Source organism: Marmota monax, unplaced genomic scaffold (assembly GCF_021218885.2).
Source record: "Marmota monax isolate L192 unplaced genomic scaffold, Marmota_monax_Labrador192_F-V1.1 WCK01_AAM20220418_F8-fsc00005, whole genome shotgun sequence".
In the NCBI taxonomy this organism is placed as follows: domain Eukaryota; kingdom Metazoa; phylum Chordata; class Mammalia; order Rodentia; family Sciuridae; genus Marmota; species Marmota monax.
This window is the reverse complement of record NW_026692254.1, coordinates 12,287,253-12,305,021: the sequence shown is the minus strand read 5'-3', so window position 1 is coordinate 12,305,021 and position 17,769 is coordinate 12,287,253. Positions and strand designations below refer to the sequence as shown.

The 17,769-nt window shown below is 49.6% G+C and overlaps 1 protein-coding gene and 1 long non-coding RNA gene across 2 annotated transcripts in view; one reads left to right on the top strand and one right to left on the bottom strand.

Annotated features, from left to right (window-relative positions):
- The window catches only part of LOC131423904 (uncharacterized), a 29,468-nt gene extending 24,696 nt beyond the window's left edge, over positions 1 to 4,772 (bottom strand). Inside the window, exon 1 of the long non-coding RNA XR_009226046.1 lies at positions 1,332 to 4,772. This is a non-coding gene — a long non-coding RNA (uncharacterized LOC131423904). The remainder of the gene's footprint in view (positions 1 to 1,331) is intronic.
- Positions 4,773 to 5,085: 313 nt separating this feature from the next.
- Positions 5,086 to 17,769, top strand: part of Klf13 (KLF transcription factor 13) — a 47,238-nt gene continuing 34,554 nt past the window's right edge. Inside the window, exon 1 of the mRNA XM_046435571.2 lies at positions 5,086 to 6,076. Coding sequence (XP_046291527.1) covers positions 5,488 to 6,076 — 589 coding nt within the window. The 5' untranslated portion in view covers positions 5,086 to 5,487. The remainder of the gene's footprint in view (positions 6,077 to 17,769) is intronic.

Sequence of the window (17,769 nt, the reverse complement as noted above, 5' to 3'; positions counted from 1 at the left end):
CCCAGTGACCTAACCACTTTCCACTAGGCCCCACCTCTTAAAGGTTCCACTACCTCTTAAAACCATCACATTGTTGACCAAATCTCCAGCACATAAACTTTTGTGGAAAAACCACATCTAATTCATAGTGATGGGGGAGGGGGCAAAAATTATCTCTATGTCATATATCTCTAGACAAAAGAAACCACCTAAAGAAACTAATAAGCCTTCCACACAGGTCTGTACTTTGAGCTGGACACTGATGACCCTTGTCTTGAATCCTCATTATCCTGTCTCTGGCCTCCAGATCCAGATTAAAAAGGCATATGATATTGGATCAGGCCCACCTAGGAAGGGGAGAATATGTTGTGTATGCGGGAAAGATGGTATGAGTAACACCTCTGGGTGGATACTTTCCCTCTCCCTCTGCCATGGTAGCTGGCCCATTGTAGACAGACTGCTCTATCTACCTGGTATTCCCAAGTATCTCACTATGAACATGTCACATGGCCAGAAATAAGCCTTTTGAAATTCACTGATTAGGCCAGCTTTTATATGGCCTTTATCACCTCTTGCAGAAGCTTCTCAAAAGCTGAACTGCCCTAGCCTGGGTTGCTGATGCTCTGCACCTGCAAAGGCAGCTCTTACAAGGATTTCCTCTGCCCTTAGCCCTGTGTTGAATGCACTGCTTTCTCAATTACATGTCCCCCACTCCCCATCTCTCTTGTTTTACTTCATTTTGGTGAACCATAATCTCTGATAGCTTCCTACCAAGAGAAACAATGCATGGGAGGGAAATTTTTTTGAGATCTCATGTATCTAAAAATACAGTCACACTGCATAATGATGTTTCAGGTCAATGACAGACTACATATATGATGGTGATCCAATATAGTTACAAAGGAGCAAACAAATTCCTATCACCTATGACATGGTAGCTATTATAACATGATAATATAAATGCATTAGCTGTGTATATGTGATGATGGTAGTGTAAACAAACCTAGCATACTGCCATTCATATAAAAGCATAGAACATAAAATTTCACACACAATAGTTATTTTTTTTGTGTGTGTGGTGGGGGGTGGTGTTGGGGATTGAACCCAGGGCCTTGTGCATGCAAGGCAAGCACCCCACCAACTGAGCTTTATCCCCAGCCCCATACATAGTAGTTTTAATAAGTGATTATGTTACTGGTTTAGGCTTTCACTATATATTTTGATCATTATTTTAGAATTCTCTTGGTTACAAAAAGTTTATTGTAAAAATAATGTGTTAAGTCAGCTTTGTTACTATTAAAAAATACCCAAGAAAATCAATTTAAAAGGAGGAAAGATTTATTTTGACTTACAGTTTTGGAGGTTTCAGTTCAAGACTAATTGGTCCTGTTGCTTTGGGTCAGTGGTGGCACCATACATCATGGTGGGAGCATGAAGTAGAGGAGAGAAGCAAAGTAAGAGGAAGAGAAAGGGTGAGAGTCCCATATTTCCTTTAAGGGCACATCTCAAATCACCTAAGACCTCCTATCAGTCTCTACCTCTTTAAGAGTCCACCACTTCCCAGTATCACCATGGATTGGGGACCAAACTTATCAAAAGCATTGCAAATGCCAGAGCTACACTGGCAGCAAACTCATTGATATGTTGACCATGTTTCTTCAATGCATCAATGGGCCACAGGGAGTGATTGACCTAAACCAACCAGGTTTGTTTAGCTCACTTTGTGATCACACAAAGATGAAACTGCCTAATGATGCTTTTCTCAGAGTATGCCCTTGTTAAGTGACTCATCACTGTACTTAGTTTGTAGTTTGGATGAGTGATGGTTGGAAAATAATTTTCCATTTCTCAAGGATTTATTTCCTTGATTTCTAACTTCTACTTGTTATTCACAAGCCTACAGCAGGATTCTGATCCATCTTGTTTGTATGTAACCTGCTGGTAATGTGAAGACATTTTTGTACCCTGTATTCTGAAACAGTGATATGGTGCTGGACCTCTTTTTTTTTTCCTTTGTGGTGCTGGGGATTGATCCCAGGACCTTGTATTTGCAAGGCAAGCACTCTACCAACTGAACTATACCCCCAGCCCTGGTGCTGGACCTTCTGTGGGCCCTTTCAACACATGTTCTTTGGTCATAAAAACTTTTCTAGGATTAATTCATTGATGACTTTCTCTGGTCACTCTGTTGGGGCCCTGTTATTTAATCAATAAACTTTCTGGTTGGCTAATTTTTTTTTTTTAATTTTTCTTTATTTTCCTTTTGTGTGTGTGTGTGTGTGTGTGTGTTGCTTCTTTTCGTTTTGGTCATGGAGTTTTCTTCAACTTTCCCTTCTAATCCTTATATTGAAAACATCTTTTAAGTTTCCAGGGACTCTTTTTTCTTCATATGTTCTCCCTTAATGTGTTGTAATATCTTTTGAATTTTCCTAAGTGACATTATTGATAGTTTCATGAATGTATACTTTCTCTGCATGATTGGTTTTTTCCATCTTGCTTTTATAAAATCTATTGTGGCTTTGTATTTCATGACCCAGGCTTTCCTGAGATACCAGGTCAGCTCTGCCTGCCTGCTCAGATTTGCCTGGGAAGGCCTGAGACTGATTAGAAGTTTTATGCACAAGAGCAGCACCATTTACTGTGGCCATCCCTATAGAGATAGCAAGCTGTTTACTTTGGCAACTGCAGATATCAGAACATTTAGGTGTTTCTCCTTGGTCTTATTTGATTCTGACAGTCTTAAGATTCTTCACTGTTCAAACACATCTTGATCTACTTATCTTGGCTGCTCTGCTTCTGCTGTTTCTGTCAAAATCCTACCTAGAAAGGAAACTATGAACCCACTGCTATAGTGAGTTGTTCTCCAGGGAACATAACTGGACCCATCTTGAAGACAGTTCCACATGGGTTTAGGACAAAGGAGACCAGGCCTGAGGCTCCAACAGGCCTGATGATTGATTGGACTGAGAAAGCAAGGGACTGAGATTTATATCTAGAATGACACCAGGCACAGCTGAGACTCTCTGGGAAGACACACCTATGGAAAACCTTTGGTTGGGGGCAGTCATAACAGAGATCCTTTAACTCAGGCCATGACCCTCTCCCTTCATTTAAGGCAATAGTAGCCTAGAGTATAATAGCCCAACAACTACAAGTTCTTCTGTATCCCTGTAGATAGCACTTGAAAGACTGGGCAAAATTCCACTGACTGGAGAGGGACAGGGAAGGGAAGTGTGGCTTCATTAGGCTCCTTCCTAATGAAGAAGTGACTGAGACATGTGGTGAAAATAGAGGAACATTCTGAATCATTACTTGGTCAGGAAACAAATCTCTTAAATGTCATCAACACAATCTGCCTGGTAGGAAGATGACTACTTTCTGCCAAACAGAGACCCTCCTCCAGGGACTTGAGCCAGCTTAACAAGCTTTGTAGTCTCCCCAGAGGGCAGAACTCAAGTCAGTGAGAGGGAATTTCAGGGTTTTGTTACAGATACCCAAATACTCAAATGTTGACACAAATTTACAGTTCACCACAACATGTAAACCAGAATGGCTTAGTTTCCCCCTTGGCTACCTGGAAATTGAGGTCTTTCCTACGTATGCTCCAAATTAACTCTGGGAAAACTAACCTTGCCATCGCCCTTAATTCCCAGCCTCTCTACTCTGGTCCACTGGGGTCAAATGCCTGAGTGGTCCTCACTTTCCCGACTTCTGTTGAAATTCAGCTCTGGTGTCTGACTTGTTCCAAGGCCATTTAGCCCAACAAACGAGTGGTTGCAGACTTTTGAGTTCAATGCTTCCAGGTTAGGGACCAGGAGCTGCCGCGGAGAGTCTGGTGAGGGCGAAGCTGTAAGGGGTGTATTAAAGTCGTTCCCAAGGCAGGAAGTTATGCACCAGTCTCTTCGCTGATGGCCCAAGACTTGGAGTTTGGGGGTGGGGAGCGCCTGCGATGGAAGTCAAGGGCAAGTTGGTCCAGACCCCGCAGGGACGCCGCCAGAGGGGCGAAGCCCAGCATTTCCTTCAGGCGGCCCAGTGGAAGGGTGGGGTAGGGTGGGCGGGGTCCTCTCAGCTGGTGGCTTTTGAAGCCTTCCCGACCGCGGTGGGAGAGGGGCAGCCTAGAGAAGTTGGCAGCGGGCCTGGGACGGAAGGGGGAGGAAGGGGCCCCACGTTCCCTGTACAGCAGCACCCGCTGCCCAGGCACGTAGTTCACTCCTATAAGCACAGGCCACGGTGGGCACATCACTTGGAGGCCAGATTAATCACCAGACCAGAGCCAGTCCTGATCCAGCTGAGCCGGGCTGAAAGGCAGCAGGGCGGCACCCTGTGTCCCCGGCTCCCGGAATGAGTCGAGGGAACGCCTGGCCCTCCCGTGTGAAAAGTCCAGTTCTATTCGTGTCCTTGCTCTGGCCAGTGCTGCGCTGAAGTGTAACAGAGAAAGAGCGAGGAGGTGGCCAGCGGCCTGAAGTTCTAGGCGCGGCTACCTGGGAAACCGGCAGCAGTGGGGTGCAGCGCGACGGAGTTCCGCCCCTAGGCGAGGGCGGCAGCTCAGCGCCCGGCCTCAACGGACACGCCTCCTTGCCAGCGCCCCTCACGGGAAGGACTGGAGGGACAAAGGGGTGTGCTCCAGAGCGCTCTCCTCTACCGCGGGGCTTAAGGTTGTCATCGCACAAAAGCTCTGGCAGGGAAAAGCCGGCCGGGTTCCCCGCTGAGGCGGGTACAGACAGCGGCCCCGCGCGGTTACACCCAGACCCGCCATCCTCGAACGTCGTGCGTCAGCGTGCCCCTCACCCGGCTCTAATTTCCGCCCCTCCTCCCGCCGGACAAGGAGGCACGCGCATTGGCGCGCGCAGGGCCTGCTGCCGAGTAAGCCCCTCTAGAAGCCCGGATTGGCCTGACCCGGTACTCTTCAGCCAATGGCGTCCAGCCCTGCCTTAGGCCACGCCCCCTCCCCAGACGCGAGCGCGCGACCGCTCTGCCCCGCCGGTGCGCGCCCCAGGCTCCCCGCCCCCTCCGCGCGCGCAGCTCCCTGCGGCCGCTGCCGCCTGTAACCTGCGCCGCCAGGATGTGGCTGGGGGCTGACGTCTGGTCCAGATGTGGCCCCAGCCCCGCCCACCCCCGAGGCCGGGCCGCCCACACCGAGCTGCGGCGCGCACGGCGGCTGTCCCGCCTGCCACAATGCGCGGCGAAGCTGTGCCCGTGACTTGACGCGGTCGTCCCTAACGTCGCCACTCGACATCCTTAGGACAGGCCGCCCCTGACGCCGCGCTGGGACCCTACTCGCCCACGCCCCCCATGCGCTCACTCCCCGGTGCCGGGTCGGGCGGACGCGGAGCCGCGCTGGTGACGGCAGAGGCGGCTGCGCGCCCAGCCTAGCCCAGCCCAGCCGGAGGAGAGGGCGCGCCGCGCCCCCGCCCCCCGCCTGCTCTCCGGAGGCCGTGGGTGCGGATGCGCGGCTGACGACTCGTAGAGACTAGCACTGCCGCCCGCCCGCCGGCCGGAGCCCGCAGCATGGCAGCCGCCGCCTATGTGGACCACTTCGCCGCCGAGTGCCTCGTGTCCATGTCCAGCCGCGCAGTCGTGCACGGACCGCGGGAGGGGCCGGAGTCCCGGCCCGAGGGCGCGGCTGCCGCCGCCACCCCCTCACTGCCCCGCGTTGAGGAGCGCCGCGACGGCAAGGACAGCGCCTCGCTCTTCGTGGTGGCGCGGATCCTAGCGGACCTCAACCAACAAGCGCCAGCGCCCGCCCCAGCGGAGCGCAGAGAGGGCGCTGCTGCCCGGAAGGCGAGGACCCCCTGCCGACTACCGCCCGCGCCACCCGCGCCGCCGCCTGCTTCCGAACCCGTCTCCCCCGGCGGAGAAGGTGCGGTAGCCGCGCCCCCCAGCCCCGCTTGGAGCGAGCCCGAGGCGGGACTAGATCCCGAGCGGGAGCCAGGACCCGCGGGGAGCGGCGAGTCCGGCCTCAGACAAAGGGGCCGGCGGGGCCGAAGTCGCGCCGACCTCGAGTCCCCGCAGAGAAAGCACAAGTGCCACTACGCGGGTTGTGAGAAAGTTTATGGGAAATCTTCGCACCTCAAGGCGCACCTGAGAACTCACACAGGTCAGTGGGGCGGCCGGGCGCCCAGAGCGCGCGGACAGGGGACGGCGCGGGCGGCCCAGCCACGCCCCCGGAGCTGCCCGCAGGGCGCGAGGGGAGGGCTGGGCGCGGGGAACGGTCGGGCGGAGGACGACCTCGCCCCTTCCCTCGCCTCTCAGTCCTGCGGCCGGCTTCGCGCGCCGCGTGAGGCGGTCCGGGTTCTTGGAGCCGGCGCCGGCCCGAGGACCGCGCCCCCGCCGGGCACGCCCCCTCCCGGGCGCGGCCACGGGGGTGGATGTCGTCATCTGGGCCGGGGGCGGCGACCCCGCCCAGGCCTGGGGGCGACGCGGGCAGGTGCGCACGGATTGGGTGGGGGCTATAGGCGTCGCTCTGGTGGGTGGGCAGCCGGGGAGTCTGGGAGCTGAGGGAGGGTGGTATTTTACTGGTCTTCGTACTCCCCTCCCCCGCCCACCGGGCACGCGCTGGGGAGGGGAAGGGGGACCAGCCCAGGCGCGCGTTGGGCGAAGTTCACGCGGGGACAGGGTTCCCTTCAGCCACTCGGCACATTCTTCGCTCTCCTCTTCCTGTAATTTTTCCAGCGTTCTAAGGTTTAATTTGTCGTAACCAGAGCCCGCGGCTGCACTGGCCTACGCGGGGGGCGGTCCGGGTTAGCTGTTCCCCGCCCGCGGCTCTTTGTGGGAGCACCCGCCCATCCGGCTACCGGGGGCGCGCTGGGCCGGAGGGGGGTTACTCGGCCCCGAGACGCTTTCTCTGGAAAGGAGCGCCCTGCCCACGGTCCGTCGGTCTGCGCCGCTTGTACCCAGCTCAGTTCTCACCTGCTGGTGGCCGGATGCGGCTGGCACGCGGCACCTGCCGGAGGACTGGAGGCCAGAGCCCGCAGCTGGGGGGGTCCGTGAACGGCCTCTCGCCGCCACCTACCCCAGGGGAGTATTTCCCATCGCTCGGGCCTGATAGTTTGTAGTAGATTCCTCTGTGAAAGTTTGTTGTTTGTTTAACCCCCTTTTCGTTTCTTTGTAACACAAAGACAACCATTTAATGGATAGCAACTCCCTTCCCCCGGTTTGTTTTAAAGATTGTTTCCCTGAACTCACGTGAATTCCTCTGGCATTTAACTCTTCCATTTTTGAGGCAGGTTCACTGCTTGAATACTTAATACCGTTACCTTGTTACCAAGGGTTGTGCATTTTGTTAAGTAGTTCACATGCTGATTAAACAGTAAAGCAAACAAAAACCCTGCGGCCTTCAAGACCCTAGAGCTGGAGGCCCTTCTCTCTTGGTATACTGGGAATTGAGCGGCCCGAGATCTGCAGGTGTAGGGGTTGGTGTATCTCTTAACGACTTCCCCTCGGAGACTGCGCTCCCTGTCCTAGCCCCTTGCTGCAGCCTTCCCCGAACCACGTGGTTGATTCTGCGGTGGAGGGTGAACGTGGAGCCTTTTCTAGGCATTCCGGGTCAGAATTAATTGTGTATGGGTCCGGGGTGGGGCGGGGCTCTCAGTTCAGCTTGGGAACGCTGCCGCGACGGTGGGTGTGGCCGTGGGGGAGGGGCCAAACTAGGTTCTGAAAGCAGGGGACTCTAGAGGGAGGGATGGGAGCAACACTTGGGGCGTGGCGGTGGTTAAGGTCTACCCGAGGGGTGGGGTATGAGGCCAGTGCTGGGCGGGGAACTTAATGATTGGGAAATCCTGGAAATCCTTCTGCAGCCTCTTTTATCCGCGGCCTAAAACCCGGCAGCACCAGGTAGCTGGCTTTTTGACTAGCCCAGGGTGAGGGAGGGGTGTGAGGGAGGGGTGGGCGGGGCGGTAAGGGCTTCAGCCCCGGGATGGTTTCCTGATAGGGTCGCCCCCTCTTCGGGTGAGCAGACGTCTAGGCTAGAAAGAGGTATGGAGCCCGGAGTGCTGGGGACTTGCGTCTCCCGCAGTGGGATGAGGGCCCTTTCCTATAGTTTCTGGAAACGCAAGATTGGCAGAAGCAACCCTCTTTGAGTGCTTGCAACAAAGTCTATTCTTAAAAGGGGGGAACCCTCTCTGTACTTCATGTGTGCTGAGATCAGAGTGAGGCTCCACCTATAGGTGAATGCAGGCGCCTGGACCCCTCATGAGGGCGGGAGTTTGAAATAGCACAGATTCTAAGCCGCAGAAGCTGAACTACTTAGTACACCATAGCTGGGAACTGCATTTATTTAGTACCCCAGGTGAATGTGATTATGAAAGTTGCACATCCTAAGCACCTGCCTGTGATGCAGGGCATCTCTGGGAAACCCATTAACAGCCCCTGCTTGGGTGGAAGTACAGAGCATGCAGTAACTGGCTTTCATAGGCATAGAACAGGAGCTTGCTGGTGGAAGGAGACTGGTGTAGGACACATAAGGGAGAAGTCAGTAAGGCTGGCCCCAGGGGGTGACTGAGTTGCCAGGTTTCCAGATAGACCCTGACTCAGAGGTGGTTGTAGTTTGGTTTGTGGGCCATCAGAAGTATTCTGGGGAGTCTCTACAGGCAGTGGCTCAGGTCTTGCTGCATTTTCTACTTCATTAGGATCCTTCCTCCCAGGACCCATAGTGATTACATGGCAGGGTTGAATATTAAAACCACCTTAGCTAAGGAAGTAGGCAGCAGCTCTTTGACCAGGAAGGGGTTTCTAGACCTTGTGGCTTGGTGAGATCTATGCTTATCACCTGGAAAGTCCTTGGAGAAATAAGGTGGTGTGTGTGTGTGTGTGTGTGTGTGTGTGTGTGAGTGAGAAACCCTTTGGGAATTGCAAGGGTCAGCCTTTATTTGTGGTTGTGGTGGTGGTGGGGACCTGCCATCCTTATGCCAGGGCTTTGCTCTACTCTGCCCTCCCATCCTAATCCCTGAAGAGCTGCTTGCAAAGATTACCCTTCTTAGTTAGCTGTGTGGGAGTGTTCTCTCCCTTTGCCACTTCCCTGATAGTCATCCTGTGGACTATTAACCCTCTGTCACATTTAGGTAATTGTTGATGTTAAAGCAAATGCATAGTAAAACAAACCTCTTTGCAGCTCAAGCCACTTGTTTATATAATTGGAACTTCTCAATCCAGATTTGGGAAATTTACTAAGTCTAACTTTGGGGAGTAGCAAGATGAGGTGCATATTTTCTGGAGACTGAAGGGTTTTGGTGTGGAAAAGAGGACTTCCAGAAGATCAGGGCAGGCTGGGGCCCTCTTGAGAGCAAATAGTCCCTCTCTGAACCAGCTGTGTCCTGCATCTGGAGACTCCAGCTTATCTTCAGGTGGGGCCCAGTGGGCTGATAGTAGAATGGCCACTCAGGCTTTCTTGGCAGCATTCTAAATACATTCCTACCTATTTGTTCCTATAAAGAGTTGTTTTCCAAGGGACTCTGTGCCCTGTTTTCTCCCCAAACACTGGGAGCCAAAATATCTCCTTGCATTCTGCCCAAACTGGGCCATTCAGGAGCTCTAGGGCTCCAGGAGAAAAGTGGGTATGTGGGCCCAGCTGTTCACCTGCAGACCTTGAGTGATGCTTATGGTCACTGCCCTTGTTTGGGATTGGGATTCCCATAGAGTAAGATTGTATTCTTTCAGCATTTCCAATAATCTTTAGTTTAAAATTTATCCTTACTCACTGAAGCAGGGATTGGATCCTGAGTGAGATTCTTGGGGCAGGGTTTTTTGGCCTCTTCTCCAAGTGCACTTTGGCCTTGGAGTCTGTTTCCAAACACACTGGTGGCTGTGTTTCTCACAGGTGCTCCCTGATACAAGTGTCTGGTACAGCCTGTCAGAGTAAAGGGAGACTGTGTGGGATCTCCTTTACCCAGGCAAAACCAGGCTTATTAATGGCTACTGCTTTGTCCAGGGACGTGTCCAGGCCAGTGGCTCCTACCTCTGGCACCTCCACTGCCCCAGGCTTCAATCAGGCCTCCTTAGTGAAACTCCTCAAATAGTGCAGGAGCTGTGGACGGAATGTTTGAGCCTGCTCCTTCCCCCACTAAGCACCTCTACCCAATGCTGGTGCAGCCCCTTTCAGATCTTAATAGATTTACACATGTGTATCCACACAGATGTTTAAACACTAGAAAATAGTCTGCCCGAAACACTCTACCGCAGGTTATACTTAGCTTTCATCCTGTTGATTACTTGGATCTCAGATGTAGCAAGTCAAAAGGAAAAGGGTGAAATATATTGGTAGCCATCCAAGGTAAGGGAGGAAACAAACCCAGTAAGTTATTAAGTTATGTGTGCTCATATGTGTGTGCATTTAACTGTATAACTGAAGAAACCCCACCAAACATAATTTCAGGACAAATGTGGGGCCCTGTCAAATATGTTGTTCCTTCTTTCAGTAGTCCCTGAAGCCTGCCTTAGCGACCCTGTAATAAGTGACATTTCTAACAGCAATTTTGAGATACCAGCACTCTGTAAAGTGTGTCTGGTTTGTGCTTTAAGAAGGCAGTTTAAAATTGTCCTTTAAAAAAAAAAAAAAAAAAAAAAAAAAAAACTTCTAGAGTGGTCCACTCAGCATTCACAATCATATCTAAGACTTCCAGACTGCTTGGTAGTGGCAGATATTGTTCTGACTTCATTAGTTTATGAAATTACTTAATCTTCAAAAGGGCCCTAGGAGGTAGACACTGTTATTATTACTAATTTTCAAATAAGGAAAATAAGGCTCAGATGGGTTAAGAAACATTCCCAAAGTCACACAGCAAGTGAGGGTAGAATTAGGGTTTGCATCTGGACAGCTGTGTGCCTAAGTTTCAGTGTGCCTACCATACCCTTTGCCACTGTCTCTGGACCTGCATTCCTGGTGATGCAGGTAAGCAAGTTCCCTTCCCTAGTATTAGAAGGCTATGTGTCCCCCAGAACATTGTTCCCCCACAAGTTTTTAGTGTTTCTGAAATGACAAGGGTGTATTACAGTGATCATGCATATACTCTTCCCCTAGTTTTGTCCATTAATGTTTTGTTATACATTTCTCCTTTTCTTCCTCCCTTTCTTTTTTTTCTCTAACATATTATTTGATGTATAGACTGTATTCAGTTTCCCAAATGTCCCATAGGGGATCCAGAATCCACATTGTATGTGGTCATCCTATCTCTTTAGTTTCCTTGAATCTAGAATAGTACATCTTTTGGTTGGTTATTGCATTGACATTTTAAGGATTGAAGCCAGTTGACCTGTAGAACATTCCACAATCTGGTTAGATGTGATTGTTTTCCTCATGTTTAGGTGCTGCTTAAATAATTTTGGGCCACCAATAGGATACAGATAATGTTGGGCATTTCCACTGCAATGTAGCTGGGGTAGGAGCCAGCTGGATCACATGTCATACATGGAGACGGATGTGTTCACCAGGTCCTCGCAGGGACATTTTCCTCTTGGTAATTGTATTACAGCTTTTTGGAGGGGCAGGTGTGTACTTGTGGACCTTTAGTCACACCCTTCCATGTACCTGGTTGGTCTCTGCATTGTTTTCCAACTTCTTGACTGTACAGGTGTTGAGATTTTGGAGTTCTGCTTTGTAAGTCTTTTTTAAAGTCTAAGGACAACGTGGTAGAGGCTTTGGCATTCCCTTCCTCAAACAAGACACCTTAATTTATTTTTAAAAGTGTTTCCAGGTGGTATTGATAGCCTGTTCTAAAGGTGGTTGGCATTGTGTTCTTGGTCAGCCCACTGTGCCTTGCTCATCCTATTTCCAGGGCTTGTGCAGTTCTTGCTGTCACTAACACCCTTAAGTCCTGGTGAGTCTTTACATGCTTTCAAGAAAAAACAAGTATAGATCTGAGTTCACACACCTCAGCCTGTTTTTCTTAATTTTGCAATTACAAATGGGGTTATTTTCTTGAGAAATCAGCTCCCTCTTAAAGTGAGAATAGAATTCTCTCCAGCTTGGTGGCTCCAAATAAATGCTGTGCTGTGTGACCAGGGTTGGGGTGGGGTAGAAAGCTGCTGATACAGTCTCCAGGGCAGGACACACAGAGTTTGGAAAGCTGTGGTCACTGTTCTGGGTATATATAGTGGAGAATTAAACATTTTAGCTTTTTTGGCAGGGATTAAACAATAGGCACTTGTTAGAAGACATAAGAGGGCTGGGGTTGTGGCTCAGCAGTAGAGCACTCACCTAGCGTGTGCAGAGTCCTGCGTTTGATCCTCAGCATCACATAAAAATAAATAAATAAAATAAAGGTATTGTGTCCAACTACAACTAAGAAATAAATTTATTTAGGAAAAAAAGACACAAGAAATCCTTAACCAAGCCTACTGCTGTGACTTTGTCCACACACATATGCACATGCATATATGTTTATACATGTGTATACACATCTGTCTCCATGTATGACATGTATATGTGCACACATGTGTACATATACGTGTATATGTAAATGTGGTGTCCTGTTCATTGTTGTGTCTGAACCATGCATTCAGACCCAGAACATGGTGACATCGTGGATCTTCTGATTTCTAGTCCAATTTAGGTTCTAGAGTCCACCTGAAACCTCAGAGACTGTTGACAGCTATTAATGAGTTAGGGTGTTGGACAGAGGCACAGAGTTTCCTCAGTTGAAACTAGGACCTTGATAGAGGCTGTTCATCTGCTCCACCCCAACTCCTGGCCCCTAATTCCCATACTGTTTTTCGTTACTTGGCTCTTGTTCTGTCTCCCACCCTGACCAGTTTCCCTCCTGATCAGGGCTGTACCCTCAACACTACTTGACATTGAGCATTATGTGTGTGTGGTAGATAGGTGGGCACAACATGGCACTCTGGTTCTTAGCAATATTGTTCTGGACAAATGAAACCAAGGGCACACATCCCCAAGTTATTTATTTATTTATTTATTTTTGTCAGGGGTGTCTGTTTATTGTTCTCCTTTTTTGAAGTTCATCTCACAAAAACACTTGCTAACCAGGAACTTGGCCACAATCTGTGGCCATCAGCCAGTCTGTCCCAAGGTGACCTGTTTGGAAAAGAGCTGAGGCTTGATGCCTCAGACTAAATGTCCCTATGCTGCTGCCACAGGGGCATGGCCTGCTTTACATGAGTGGGACCACTGGGCATAGGCTTATCTCCTTGGAACTGTATCCCAGGATGCATTGTGGAAGAGCTTTGCAAGACATAGGGGCCTGAAATTAAAAGTCATTCACCAGAGTTAGGGGTGTTACTGAGTGTTTGCATAACATGCACCAAGTTCCTAGGTTCCAACATTAGCATTACAACCCACGCCCCCCCCCCCAAAAAAAAAAAGTCACCTGCGGAAGAGCTTCCTGCCCTGGACTCCTGTCTCAGGGGTACTTCTGAAGGGAGAGATCTGTTGCATGTCCATCTTCTGTGAACAAGGGCCAGTTGGAAGGAAGCCTGGCAATGGCAAGAGGGTGAAATAGGTCCAGCTGCCTTCTACTCAGGTCTACTGCATAGACATGGGAGGGATCAGTGAGATGATGACTTGAGCAAGTCTAACAAGTGGTCAGGATTGATCTGACCTCAATCCTTTTTGGAGGACCCATAGTTGTTATCCCTTGTGAATATGAGCTCTTTCATAGTCCAGAATTCCTCCCATAGTAAGGAGAGCCCATGAACACAGTGGTGTCCCTAAGGTTTATCACCCTTTGGGACTTTGGAGGACTTGCAGTTTCATATGTAGGACTTCCCATCTCACTTCTGAGATGTCAGGGCAGGTTGTCTGCTCTTCTTAGGGGCTAGAATCCTTGTTGGGGATGGGTTCAATCTATGGATTTGGTAGCATGTCCTCTCTGGAGAGGTGGCTTAAGGAGATATAAGAATCATTTTCCTCAGGCCACACCTGAGTATTTGCAGGATCTAGGACATAACCAGGAATGCCCTCCTCCCATGAATTCCTTCTCTGAGCCTTTTCGTTGTTCTTAACTCTCTTTTATGTGTAAATGCTCACTAAAAAGAAACAGAATAAAGGGAACTTGATTTAGGGCTAGAGGTAGAAGTTAAAAGTTAATGGCAGAGCACAAACAGGGGCTCTGCAAGGAAGTATTGAGAAAGTGGAAACAGAAAAGAGATGTGTGAGTCTCAGGCTGGCTCCTTGGTCCTCCAGGATGAGAGGCCAAATGGCTCAGACCCAGCAGGCATTGGCCTGAAGGTACCAGGAGGGGTCCCCTGGACCCTTAGCTAGGTGAACTGTTCAGTTCTGTCTGGATTCTGTTGAGGGTCTGAGAGATGGGGCTAGGCACCAGGGGTATGCCTGTGCATCTTTCCAACCACAAACCCTACACATATTCTTTAAACAAGAGATAATAAATGTGAGCTAATTACATAGTTGCCAGTTATGTGAATCTTATGAAATGTGTAAAAGTGACAGCAGTCTGGTTCTTTGGTAGGCTCTCCATTGTCTTGGTCTATGCACTTGGCCCATCAGGTATTCTTGATGCACTGCTCTTGTCTTCACCCTGACAGCCTTGTCTGGTTTGCCTACTGGTCACTGGTGGTTATCATGTCTCCTCAGGTTCCACCATCCCATGCTTAGGTCTCCAACCTCATAAGGATTCTCCTCATGCTTGTTTATCAGCTTCTGTTTGTCTCCTAGCGCAAATGGCATGGTGAGAGAAGGAGGTACTTAGTGCAGCACCTGAAGGTCCTAAGGGACACTGGCCCCCTACAGCCCAGCATGGTGAGGCCAATTTCCTCTGGTTTTATTTCTTTTCCAGAGTCCACCTATTTGTCTGGATGCATGACAGTTGCTTTTTTCTAAAAATGACTGCTGCTTGGCCTAAGGCACCAGGACATTGTCTGGTTGAGTCTAAGTGGCTTTGCAGGATGTCACCTTTTGTAAAGGCTTAAATGTGGTTTGATTTTTTTTTTTTTTTTTTTTTTATGCTGTGTCCCCTATGTGATGGGTCTGGCTGAAGGAGGCAGGCCCCTATGAGTGTTCACTGTTATGGGCATCATGCTACTATGTTGCAAGCTGAGCTGGTTGTCCTAAATTACTGTCAAACCTTAGGGTCTTGTGAACTATTCAGCATTGGCTACTGACAGGTTCTGATTTGAAGCTGTCCTAGTGACAAACTGGGTGTTTTGCTTCAGACAAGTTGTACCATTTTAAAGTTTACTCTTACTTTAGCTTTTTAAAAGCGTCATTCTTTATTTTCCTGATCTTCCTCCTTGCTCTGAATTATGAGCCAGGGATCTTGGAAGATAGGTGTGTGTGTGTGTGTGAGAGAGAGAGAGAGTGTGTGTGTGTGTGTGTGTGTGTGTATACACGCGTGCGTGTATGCCTATGCCTGTATATGCATATGCATGTATGTTTATGTACACATATGTATGTGTGCATACATGTATGCATGTGATCAACCATGTAACCTAACATTCAGGATAGTTGTTCTTTTGACTAAAAGCCAGTTCTAAGATATCTGGCCAGGTGTGCAGGCTGCCCAGTATGAATGATTGTTGCTCACAATACTATGAACATCAGTAGAGCTGCATTACTGAAAGGCTGATACCCCGCAGTAGCAGGGCAGGAGGGAGCCCACCATGGCTCTTTAGGCAGGACCAGCCTTGAAGGTGGAGAAGGACCCTAGAGCCAAATCCGACAGTATTGCTCCCTATTTTTCTGTTCCTCCTTCACAGATCAAGGAGCCCAGTGGCCTGGTATGGGGGCCTGGCCTGACCCAGAGAATGTATGAGACCTGAGCTCTTTAGCTGCCCAGCTGAGGATTCAGCCTGGGCCCTTCCTTTCTTCACCTCTTCCTTGTTCCCTGGGATCTGAGCTGTTTCTCATCTGCCTTCAGAGCTCTCTAGCCCTCAAGACAAGCTGGTGGGGAAAGGGCTGCAGGGGTTGGAGGAGAGAGGATATAGGTGCCCCTCCTTGATGCTGTAGGCAGCTTTGCCTAGGAGACCCTACAGGGGAAGCTGCAGCTTCCTCCTTCTGCCCTATGGGGACACCCTAGCACTGATCCCATGGGATGTTGGGAGGAGGTGGCTTGGTTGGCTGTTCCTGGTTGTAGTCAGGGTCCTCCTACACAGCAGAACTGGAGGTAAACACTGGGTTGCCTTGACAACCGAGCTGAGGCAAGGCTCTGAGTGCTTGTGGCTAGAGAAGTTCTCATTGTCTCAAGTTTCTAGGATGGGTTTCTATTTTGATTTTTTTTTTTTTTTTTTAATTAGCTGGTATGACTAAGATAGCAAAATGCCTGACCTGGTTCCTATAATTTCTTAATAAACATTTATATTCCCTTTATAGGAGGAACATTTCAGTGCTTCATTGACTTTTTTTTTTTTTGGCAGTGTTGAGGTAGGGTGGGGGCAGCACAGAGCACCTCTCCGACAGCTGGCAGGGCCATAGGCCAGACAGTGCTGGCCAAGGTCCAGGGACTAGGAGCGCTTACGTAAATGCCACATCAGAATTTTATTGGCTTTGAGGCCAATTAATTCCATGGAAAATTTTTGGGAGCTGCTTCTTTTCTCTTAGAATGTTCAGATGCCCCTAAGTGAAGCTTCTAGAAATAATCAGACCAGACCAAGAAGTCTGTCTGAGCCCAAGGAGTGCCCTCTCCACCCAGTGCCAGGCCCTCTCTGGAGGTCAAGATGGGAACTTTTTTTACAGCTTGGTACAGGTGACATTTCTGTTTGCTGTTAAACTATAACTGCTCATGCTGGCAGCCTGAGTAGGCTATATCTGGGCCCATGTCCTCCTTGCTTGTACTCTTGGTGGGATACCCTGATGGAAATGTCTTGGGCAGTGGCAGGGACTCAGAAGCAGGTTCTTGCATAGACCTGGACCTTCACCTTGTGTCTGCCTGGGCTTTCCTGCTCTGCCTAACTGCAAAGTACCTCACATAGAGTCAGTCACCTGCCTTAGCAAGGAGCCAAGGTAAGTCTACAAGAAGTATTTTCATTCATTTTATCCCTAGAGCTGATCCAAGTGATCCAGTTGGGTAATGTGTCCTGTGAGCTATTCTGCAAAGCTACTACTTCTAGGTCTCTTTTTAGGGTCCCATCCTCATGATGGTTGTACAGGGCCTTTTGAGTCCCTTGACACTGCCCATTCATGCCAGAGTGGACTGGGCTGCCTCATAGATCCTTTATCCCAGCTCTCATGACTAATTTGTAAGCATAGATCTACAGGAAAGCATCTCCCTGCAGCAGGGGTTGTTCCAGTTGCCATGGGGTCAGGGTCCACCAACCCAGCACTCAAGGAAATGTTTAGATTTTGCTGTATTTATTTTAGAATACATCCCTGATGTATTCTAAAGTGCTTTTCTGCACTTTGAGCTTCCCAGCCTCTCTCCAGTTTTCCCCACTGAGTCCTGGGCAGTTGTCCCTCAGCCTGGTGCCCAACACCTGGGTGGAATGCCAAATTAGTGCCTCCTCCCCTGAGCAGTCTTCCTCACCTGGACACCGAACAGCCTTCTCATCATTCTTTCTTTATAGGGCACAAACAGTCCTGTTAACATAACCCCTTTCAGGGATGCATGAAGAACTTTATTTTATATAAAGAGTATATCGACCTGGTATTGAAGAGTATTACACATGGGAATTTTGTGAGATATCCAAGTGCCTAGCACCTCTGTGCTGTTTGCAAGGTCTAACAGTTTGTGCTTTGGACTTTGAGCCCCACATCATTGCTGCATCTCTCTTCCTGGCCAACCATGTGGCAGTTTGACTCCATAGATGTTTTGTTTTAGCAAATTTTTTTAGGAGTCTCTTAGTGTTTTATTTTTATCAGAGAAAGATCTTTTTTTGTCTGCTTATGCC